This window comes from Andrena cerasifolii, chromosome 1 (genome assembly GCF_050908995.1).
Source record: "Andrena cerasifolii isolate SP2316 chromosome 1, iyAndCera1_principal, whole genome shotgun sequence".
Taxonomy (NCBI): domain Eukaryota; kingdom Metazoa; phylum Arthropoda; class Insecta; order Hymenoptera; family Andrenidae; genus Andrena; species Andrena cerasifolii.
The window spans coordinates 21,760,911-21,771,636 of NC_135118.1; the positions used below are offsets into that span (position 1 = coordinate 21,760,911).

Below are 10,726 nucleotides of genomic sequence, written 5' to 3' on the forward strand. Positions count from 1 at the left end.
GTGTTGTTTTTAGGAAAGATTGGGCCTAAAGGATCGAAGAATCTTTGGGGGTGTTTAGTTGGGAAAGTAGATTAATTTGGAAGAAAAGAAGAAGAAACTTTGCTCTTATTACTTTGAATAAATTATTGCTTGTTCGTAACAAGCCGAAGCAGAGTTGTGAAGGAATTCAAGAGAATATGTAACATTTTGCCGGCGTTACTCTTCAAAGAGAGCTGTATGTTCCTGCTATTATATCGACTGGTCGTTTTTATCTATTTTTACAAGTACTTTATGCCCCTAACTTCTTTCCTTTTTAATCAGCATCGCACTCGCGCATTCTGACACCGCACGAAGAAGATTATCACCACCATTTGCACTATCATCGATCGTGAACATCGAAGTGTACGTCCGGTAGAAAAAAAAAAGAAGTAGTTTGATGCGAGTAAATATTTACGAATGTATATACGCGTTATAAATAGGTCAGATAAGAATCCGTTTCGCGAGCGATTCGAATCCAACGCTATTCCATTCGGGCAGCGATTGCGCGGCGCGGAGAAGTGGAGGCGTCGCGGGGGTAGCAAGCCGCCGCGGAGTGGGGGGACGCTATAAGAGCCCGCAGGTGAGGGGCGGAGGCCAGTTGACTTCGATCCGCCTGTAGTGCAACGTGCGCAACGTACAGACTAGTCTCTACAGTCCACTGTGAACCGACGAGAGTCTACTTTCCTCGTCTCGCCGCTAGCCAAGGGATCTTTACGAAAGATGGTCCTCGCGAGTGAAACCAGCTCGTGATAATAAACGACGGTACGCTGTGTGTGTGCGCGCGCGCGTCACGTTCGTGCCAGGAATCCTCGTGAACCGAGAACACCGGAGTGCACGGACAGCCCTAAGGGACTGGAAAGCAGCTAGCAGGCTCGGCTCTGTTTCGTGCGCTCACTTGGGCGGGTTTGGTTCGATCGATAAACACACGCGGGGGTGCGTGTACGTGCACCAGCCGTACGACGGCCAGACAACAGTCGCGAGAGAAGGTGTGCGCGGCCAAATTCTGATCTACAACCTACGCCGATACTATTTTCCGCACTTCTCGCCACTTAGCCGGAGCGATCAGCGAGTGCACGCGTCTACCCAGGGTGCGAGACAGATCCACGCGACATGAAGGCGATGGTGGTGAGCCCGGTGGGCGGAAGAGTGCCGCCGAGCCGCGGTGTCCTGCACAGTAGTTTGGGGATCAATGGAACTCGCCGCGATCTCGAGGCGGAAGAGGTGGCTGCTTACCTGACGAAGCTCAGGTCCTTGGTGCCAGATATGCCGAGGAAGCGGAAGCTCTCGAAGCTCGAGGTCATTCAAAGGGTGATCGAGTACATCTGCGATCTGCAAACCACCCTCGAAGAGACCAACGTGCATCACGAGTCCAGCGTGACGAAGACGACGACGCGGCAGCCCCTTCAGCCACTGTTGAACACCACGACGGCGGCGCCAACGACGACCACCGCGTCCACGACGACCACGATGACGGGTCTCGTCGCGGAACGGTGACCTGTGTCGGAGAGCCAGCTCCAGTAAGGTCCAGGTCGCTGCGAGCTCGTCCTCGTTGGGCTGACGGGAACGACCCATCGCCGTTTCTGCTTGTCGCCCAGGACCGCTCGAGGAGTACACTCCTCTTCGGGGAGTCGATCGAGAACCACGGGTCTTCTTCACCGACGCTCCAGGGCCGCTGTTATCTCGAATGTACAGATTTCCGGGAAAGACTCGACGAAGGCGAAGCTCCGCTGGGAGCACGAGGAAGTAAGGCTTCGGGCGTTCGGAGGGAGCATCCGCGCCTGAAAGGAATGGAGGACGAAGAGGAACGATAAAACGGGCCTTACCGTGGCCGATCTAGCTTCTTTCTTCGAGGAAAGATGTAAATACCTGTACATAAAACTCGCCGCATTCCTCGCACCGACCTCTATCATCGTAATAGACTGCTCACTTCTGCGTCCGCTGTTCTTTTCATCCCTCCCTCCCCGATCATCCTTGCAATGTCCTCTCTGCGATTCCTGTTTTAACCGCGTTTACACCGTCTCTCATAATATCGTAAGATCGACGACGATCGCGCGATGTTTCTTTTCCATATTGATTCCTCTTGGCATCGCCACCGCTCTGTGTAAACACGCCTCGAGAAATCGTAGATTTCATTTCGGCGCATTTCAATTTCATGTTCTGTATCTTCACTTTCGTTGTTTAGCCGCCGTCACGATCAATTGGAAGAGAATCATACATGTGTTTCTTGTGGTATTTCTTGTCTTGAATTCTCGTGGCGCTGAAGTTCCAGAATGCACCCCAACCTGAAATTAAATTAGCGATCCACGGTAGAATCGTCGTATACTGCCCAACTGGTCGTGGATGGATCTTATCGTTATTTTTCTCGTGAAACAGGAACATGTTTATTGTCGCGTCGACCAGAGAGCCTGTATTATTTTCAACATCCCCCCCCCCATGTAGATAATAAAACACGCGAATTCTTTGTATTACGATTATTATTATATTAATCGCAATGTCGATGCTATATTATTATATTATATTATTATTAATTATTATTACATGATTATTACCGTTGTTATTGCTTTTCATATTATAATTTTAGAGATCTCTCTGTCCGTAACTATTGTATATTCGCGAAGACTGAAAGGCTGTAAAGTTGTAAGTAATATTGTCGCGCCGGCGTATTACGATCGCGCACGCGAAATAAATGCAAACTGTGTCCATACGATTAACACCTGCGTGTATATTGTTCTTTCGTTCGATCATCACCTCTGACCCCATTGCGAATTCCTGCGCGCACGAAAATGCGCGGGTCTTTTCGAATACTCGGCGCCTAGGGGCAGCTTCTCTACGCGAGTACGCAGGATTTTGGAGACTATGAATATTTACAGAAAATAAATATCTGCGATCATACGCGAGCGGAACTATTTTCTAATAAGATTTCTTTTGTATACATGAATTCATTCAGTGGCCGAGGTGTTGGAACGTCTCATAGAAGGCAATGAACGCGATGCTGTGGAGCACGAAGTCTGTCTCTCGCAAAGTGACAGTTGAAGAAACTAGGAAGTAGCTTTTAGTCGAGTGGAATGACGACTCGTAGCTCGCTTGACGATTCGAAGGCAAGTGAAAGTAAAAATGTAGCTTGGCAAGGTGTACTTCCTTCTTAGATATTCTAAAGATTCACTTTGAAAAGCGTACAATCCAAGTCTTAACGTATTAGATTTATTTATAAAACTAAATCGTTCAACTTCTTCTCCTTATAAGAAACTCATGGTTCATTGCAATCCAAATTACTAATTACAACGATGGTAGGTATTTGCATATGATTCCTTTAAAACCCACGCAGTCGATCCTATACTGAAACAAAAACCAGCTCCAAGCAAAAACTCGCAACCACCATTTCCCTCTACTCGCAAAAGCTTGTTCGCTAGAAAAACGTCGCCACCCGCGCGAGTGATACCCTCGAACGTCGCCACAGACTGGATCGAATTCGTAAAGGGCACGGAGGGGGTCGATTGCCAGCGATCGAATTAACGATAGACCATCGGCATCAGTTTCTTGTCAGGTCGTTCCCTCGCTTCCTGCATCGCTGAAAGCGGTAAATCCGCGACTGTCCTGAGATCTGTGCACCCTACCACGAGGTGTGTCGCGGGGTGGGGTTAAATGGGCACACGTGCACGTAATAATCCACGCACACGTGCGAGGGAGGAGTCTCTCTTTCTCTCCCCTTCTCCCTCTGTCCACGGTGGCGTTGTCCTCGTCAAAGGCGAGGGCCTAGGCGGACGACGGCACGGACGATGTATCGTGTCGCAGGGTGTAGGAGTTCGCAAAGTTGCCGGTATTGATCGTGTACCCTGCTCCCCGGGTCGCGTGCGCGTTCCTGGGAACCACGGGTTCACGGGATACCCACGGGAACTGATTCCATCCGACTGGCTTTCGTCCCTTCGGCGGCCACTCGACGGAGCTCGCTTCGTATTCATAGCGAAGGACAGAGGGATGGGGGAGCGAGAAGGAGGGACAGAGAAGAATGGATAGGAGAGGGTGGCCGAACCATACTCGACGGAGGCGAACGGCTGCTGGCCGGCCGCTCGACGGTACACTATATACACTAATAACGAAAGTGGAGGCTGACTCACGACGGTGCAGCGCACACTCTCCTACGCTAAAAGGGCTGATCGATCCGAAGGGGATAAGGGCCGCCTCGACGCACTCCGCGACTGTCAGCGCGTCCCTCTACCCGGGATACGCGGTGACTTATGGTCGCCCTCGCGAATCTTAATCGCGCGATTCTAGGGGGCCGACGCGACGACCTTACGTACAGGGATCCTTGCTAGCTAGAAACAGAGGCTACATTATGTAAATGCTTCAGAATTCAAACGTTCTGTTAACTGTGAAGAGAAAGGAAGAGAAAAGGGCATACCTTTTTTCATTGAAACTCTTGGTTTTTGTAATTGCAAGAGTAATCCTGAGAGTGGAGTAGATTTTTGTAGACATCCCAAGTATAAGAAAGGATCTGCGAGTTTAAGGAACGCTGAGATTCACTTGGAATAGTTATGGTTTTTCTTAACCATCATGGATCCGTCTTTTTATCCTTCTACTTGCAAACGGGTTCCTTGTTTTTCTTAAGTGCCTCTGCTCGTTTCATGGCTAGATATTTGCAGCTCGATTGCCTCTTCTTATAAAAAAAAAGCTGTGGACTTTGAGAACAATCAAGTCTACGTTCACTAATACGTACATTATCCAATTAATCTTGTGCCTAAAACACCGTTTACAATGAGTGGTATGACATTTCGAAAGAACAGATTTCTGCAGTTCCTGCTGAAGTAGTCGTCGCAGTATAGTAACTGTACTTACATACGTTCCTTAAATGTGGACAAGGTATTCTATAAGTACTCGTTCCAATGCAAGCGTAAATGTATTTATTTCAATTTCCTCGATTAATGGTACGTGATATAAATGTGTACTGCGACTACACACTTGCCTTATCCTTTTTTCCCTGCTTTTTCGCCCCTTTTGCATTTTATTCATGATACAATATAGATAAACACTAGGTGCGCGAATCTGAAGTACTCCGAAAAATAAACGTCCCGCGGCCCGTGAAATCACGGGACACGGGGGGGAACTAAATGCCAATAATGAATGCTGTGATATTTTTCGTTTAAATGCCATCGGCAAGGTGATACAATAGACACCATAAAACAGTGTATCTTTCGTACGCATTCACTCGAATGAATGTTCAACACAAGTGAACAATGAACACTTATATATCGTGTTTCTCCAATCATCGTTCCTCGTAAATGCAAATCCTCTGACGACCCGTCTGTTCTACGAAACTGTACTTCCCGCGTCTAAACTCACTCGCAGAAATTTTTGTAACCCTTTCGGTGCTGGTGTCGCTAACAAATACCTCGGTCGATCGACGCGCGCGGTGAACGCTCATGGGCGTCCAGTGAACACGGTTAACGATATATGGCCAGCGTTTTCCGCACACGGAGTATGCTACGTTTAAATCTCAGCACCGAAAGGGTTAGCACGCCCTTGTGACAGCGTTACGCGGTACCATCCTCTCCATTTTCCATTGCATCAGACATTGTAACAAGGCAGAGTCGAGACGTGACTCTGCGCGACGCATGAAGTGGCTCTTCATGCTAATACTAAACGTGCGCGGCCAGGTATTCCTTGATAGAGTCTTTATCTCTAGCCAGCCATGCCGCGTTCAGTCTGATTGTCTCTAGGCTCTGCTGAACCGTCCTCTCGGTTCCTGGCATCTGGTGCTCCTTGAAGAAGTTCTCGACGTCTTGGGCTTGCTCCTCGGTGACGAAATCCTCCACTATTACTTTCACCAGTCTCGACATCAGGAAGCCGCCCTCGTAACGATCGCGGAACGTCTGCCAGTGCTTCTTGAAAAACTCCCAGGCCAGCAATCGTCCCTTGTACGACATCGACACGGACATGATAGGGCACACCGCGTCCTGAGCTCTGACTTCGTCGCTGATAGCGAACTCGAGAACTTCTGCCAACAGACCCTCGTCTTTTATTTCCCCAAGGGATCTCAGTATTCTGTCCTTCTCCTCGTGCAGCTCCGCTTCCCGATAGAGCCTCAGCATGGTCTGGTACGTTTCAGCGCCGCCGACAGAGAGCACAGCTCTGTAGACTGGGATTCGCAGATCAGCGGGCAGTGTCGTTGTGTGAGAAATGTGCAACGCGAATCGCCTCTTCGCTTCCTCTATGGTGTCTTTGTCGTTCAGGGACGCCATGCGGGCCAATATGCTGGACCGTAGGAGGTTGTCACAATGGCTTTCGCTAGGATTAGGATCCCAACCCAGTTTGTTGGCGATGTCGCGCATCAAGTTGCGCTCGAACGTCTTGAAGGACTCTTGAAAGTCCAGGTGGGAGATGAGGGTCTCGAGTTTCATTAAGCTATTGTCTATACTGCACCATACCGTGAAGTTGTCCTCGTGCTGGAACGCCTGCATCAGCTGAAGAACTTCTACGGTGGAGGCGTGTCCAGCTTGAACCATGGCGAATAAATCGTCCAGAAGGCCCAGTCTATCTACACGAGGCAACGCGCGATCCTTGACCGCGGGTAAGAACAAAGACAGCGCCTCCGGACTGTAATGAGTCCTGTAGAAACCAATCGTCCCCGGGTTGACCTTCACCCAATGGTCCTCGGGCACGTCTTTAATCACAAACTCGCTCGATTTCTCGTCCAGCAGCGCATTCAGCACGCATTCCTCGGGATTCTTCGATGTGCTCACTCTGATTGGTATCATCCACAAACTGTTCCCGGTGTCCGCGGAGCCGTCGGCCAGGAATCTTTCTTGGGACAACGACAAGACTCGGTCGTTGCCCTCTTGACGGTATTTAACTTGAACGACAGGGAAACCTTGCTGCTCGGTCCACGTGGACATCACGCTACGTACATTCTTGCTGCTAGCTTCTTCGAGAGCGTCCCAAAGATCACCTGTCTCCGCGTTCCCGTAACTGTGCTTATTCAGGTAGAGGTTCATACCTTTGCGGAAATCATCGTCGCCGATGTAAGAGTGCAACATTCGTATAACGCAGGCGCCTTTGTTGTAAGAAATGTCATCGAAAATCTCGTCAATCTCGGAAGGATGACCGACTGGCACCTCGATCGGATGACTGTTCTTCAGAGCGTCCAGTTCTAACGCTTTGATGTAGATGTCCATTACGAATTGGGTCCAAATGTCGTACTCTGGGAACATGTGAGCGACGCATAGGAATTCCATGAACGACGCGTACCCTTCGTTCAGCCACAGGTGCGTCCACCATTCCATGGTTACAAGGTTGCCGAACCACTGATGCGCCAGCTCGTGCGCTACCACCAACACGATCCACTGCTTCTGTCGGACGGACGTATTTTCCACGTCCACTAGCAGGCAAGTCTCGCGGTACGTGACTAGACCCCAGTTCTCCATAGCACCCGACGAGAAATCAGCGATCGCGATGAGATCGATTTTCGGCAGGGGATAGGCGATCCTGAAGTATTTTTTGTAATAAGGTAAAAACTTCGCTGCTATTTTCAACGCGAATTTTCCTTGTTCCGTGTTCGCCTTTGGTGTGTAGACTCGTACTAATACACCATCACTGGACGTGTCCTCCACGTAATCGAATTCACCAACGACGACTGCCACCAAATACGTCGACATGATCGGTGTCCTCTCGAATATCAATATATCCGTTGAACCCTTTGTCTCCTTGCTTTTAACAGGCTGAAACAAATGAACGAACGTTCTCTATTGTAATTCCACAACTATTACATCGATCTGTATTTCATGGAAAAGACTGCTGATACTAGGCGCTGCTTACCATATTGGAAAGTGCTGTAAGACCCGATGGTACATTTAGGGTAATATCAAAGGTGGCTTTATGAGCTGGTTCGTCCCAGCATGGGAAACAACGTCTAGCATCTGTCGCCTCAAATTGAGTTACAGCTGTGTGCTTAACGGTCCCGTCGGGTCTGCAAGCATATGTAAAAATTGTCGTTAGTTCAGAGATGCTCGACCGATGCTTACCATGTTCGACAAGCCAACAAGGGGCGAGTCGCGAGGGAGTACAAGCTGTATCGTGAAAGCAGCTTTTAATACTGGTTCGTCCCAGCAAGGAAAAAGTCTACGTGCTGATGTAGGGCATAAATAAGTTACAGCATTCCATCCAATCTGTCTACCAAATGAATTAGAACCCATAGCTTCATAATACAAAGGCGTGTACTTTCTTTGTCTACGTGCAATACGCAGTCATATTATGTGAAATAAAAACTGTAGTACCCGGTGTATTTGCTTCTGTAGAATCCCTTCATTTTATTGTTAATTTCTCCCACAAAGTCCAAACTCAAGTATCCGCTCTTTCCCAGTGGCAACTTTTCTGGAAATACCAAAGTGACTGTTTCTTCAGGTACAGAGATTTCGATCTTCTTGCTCGGCATAGTCTTTCCATCGTTATCGTTGAAAACCACACTCTTTATATCTATATCCAGTGAATTTATAACAATAGTGTCTGTACACTGCTCCACCTGTAAACATTCGTATATTATTACTAATAGTGTTACATACTGAACGATGACAAATGTTCCTCCTATAGTCAGTGGTGGATTTAACAGGACGACCGATGAGCAGTTGGCGCCTAGGCCCTTGCCCAGAAGGCCCCCCAGGGCACCATCCTTAAAAAAGTTTAGACTTTATCTGAAATATACTTTTTTCAGTACTACTACCCTTAGCCCGCTTTTAGTAAACTACCTCTTCATTTTCCCGAAAAAATGGGTCCCTCAGAACGTTTACCACTTGGGCCTTTTTTCTTAAATCCGCCAATGCCTATAGTTACTATATTCTAGTCTTTAATATTTGTGTAGAGTAATAATAACTAACACACTTGCAGCCAGAATCTCTAAGCGTGCAGTCTAAGTATCGCAAATGTATTGGACTTTGTTAAAAAGTGGCAGTTAAGAGTAGACTAAGACTAAGCGAACAATACAAGGTGTCCACTTTCGAAAATGAAATGTTTCTTTTAAAAACAAAGCTGTTGAAAAATAATCGTATTACTTGATTAACTACAATAAAAAAGCAGTCCATACGTTGCATACTAGCAACTGCATGCTCTGAACCACGCGATTAGTCCTGACCCATATAGCACACGGGTCAGGGGAGGTGCGAGTGAAAACCTGTACTGACCCGTATCTGGGTCAGGGAGTTGCGGACGTGTCAATACCCTAAACAAGCGGTCTAAATTGATTCGACTTACGTCGATATACACGTTCTCCTTGCCGTCGAAGATAAATGTCTCGAGATTCGGAGATAAAACAATATCATAATGGTAGGGCAGAACGTCCGTTGGCAGCCGGCGAAACGGTGGCTTCTCTGTGCTCGACATCGCTCGATGTTGGATCGCGATACGGACAAATCTTAAACACCTAAAATACCTTAAGAGCCGTCTTTCAGCTTTCCCTTTTTGCCGACTCACAACGCGAAAGTATGCACTCTAACACGAAACGCCTGAAAGCATCGCAGACGCATGCGCGAGGCATGCACACGGGGCAACGAATGTCCGCGAATTAAAATGGAACTGTTTTCGCGAAGAAAAGAGCGAATCACGTGTTCTGATGTCACTACAAATGTAAAGGCGCAACATTCAATTTCGAATTGCCTATGTTGGTCGTATTTCAACGTTAATATTCTTGTCTAGCTAAATTCGAATTCAATTTTGGGATAGTTGACATCGTCTTAGTGTCTACAATTGATCATTTGGCTAATCTTTTATTGATCGAATGAATGATTGCATTGAAACTTGCGGAATAAGAGTACACATGTGCACGTGTCGGAATGATTTAAAGTGAGCAGAAATAGAAGTTGCGCAACGTGGTTTAAATCAAAATGAATTGTTAGGACCATGAATCAGAAGGGCGGTGCAAAACTGGACTTATGGACTGTTATGGATGCTGCCTGCTAGAGAGTTGCTGCGAGTGCAGCTGTGAGGGAAGCACGAGGACAAGGTTATTCAGCCATCTTAGTATGGTCGACTAGTACTGTCATCTATGTCAGGCTGTGGTAAACTTTAAAACTGCACACTTGAATTACACAAATTTTAAATTAATCTGTGAATTACAGATTGACTTTGTCCCTACGCGCCCAGTCCAGGTTGAATCAAAACATCGTAATTAAATATAATATTGCATAATACAGTGAATAATATGTAGTATAACAGCAAAAACGAAGCGGTAAGAAAAAAAAATTTCCAACAACACGCGGTATTCCCAAGCGGTCACCCATCCAAGTACTAACCGCGCCCAATGCCGCTTAACTTCAGTGATCGGACGAGAACTGGTGTTTTTCAGGCATAGTGTGGTCGTTGGCGAGAATACAACTTCATTTGTCGAAGAAACTTCTACATTCATGCTTTGTAAAGATATACAGTATGTAAATTCTTACCAGAATATACTGATAAGTATATGTATTTGTATTAGTGAACAGTAAGGATAGAGTATATATATGGTGGAAGATTTATATGTCATAACCATATCTTCCTTTTTTGAGCTAAATATTTAATAAAAACTATTAAATGTGAAATTTTCTGTGCTCCATCAAGGGTAAGACATTTCTTAGGAATAGTCCTCACCACCGGTAGACCATCTCAAAGTCTCAAGGTCGATTCCCCTTCCGTCTTTCACTTTACCCCGCGAAACTATGCATTGTCTTTCAGGTCCATGGTTTCTCAT

At 47.0% G+C, this 10,726-nt stretch overlaps 2 protein-coding genes and 1 non-coding gene across 4 annotated transcripts; 1 reads left to right on the forward strand and 2 right to left on the reverse strand.

The window, feature by feature from the left end:
* Positions 1-1,128: 1,128 nt before the first annotated feature.
* Positions 1,129-2,729, forward strand: Emc (Basic helix-loop-helix domain-containing extra-macrochaetae). Its single transcript, XM_076815246.1, has 2 exons — positions 1,129-1,618; positions 1,659-2,729. Exon 1 carries the CDS (start codon positions 1,129-1,131, stop codon positions 1,510-1,512), a length of 384 nt encoding a protein of 127 aa, XP_076671361.1. The 3' UTR covers positions 1,513-1,618; positions 1,659-2,729.
* Positions 2,730-4,899: 2,170 nt separating this feature from the next.
* On the reverse strand, positions 4,900-9,564 carry Psa (puromycin-sensitive aminopeptidase). Of its 2 annotated transcripts, none has more exons than XM_076814856.1 (4): positions 9,256-9,564; positions 8,286-8,530; positions 8,034-8,181; positions 4,900-7,730 (listed from the first exon to the last, which is right to left on the reverse strand). In XM_076814856.1, the coding sequence occupies exons 1-4, from the start codon at positions 9,382-9,384 to the stop codon at positions 5,652-5,654; spliced, it is 2,601 nt and encodes an 866-aa protein (XP_076670971.1). In that variant the 5' UTR covers positions 9,385-9,564; the 3' UTR covers positions 4,900-5,651. The 2 variants fall into 2 exon arrangements, with proteins under 2 accessions (XP_076670971.1, XP_076670961.1); XM_076814846.1 differs by lacking the exon at positions 8,034-8,181 and adding an exon at positions 7,828-7,978 and having other exon boundaries at positions 9,256-9,561.
* A 679-nt stretch (positions 9,565-10,243) lies between these two features.
* LOC143378406 (5S ribosomal RNA) lies at positions 10,244-10,364 on the reverse strand. Its single transcript, XR_013088265.1, has one exon. It is a non-coding gene; the product is annotated as a 5S ribosomal RNA (ribosomal RNA).
* Between the last annotated feature and the right edge of the window lie 362 nt (positions 10,365-10,726).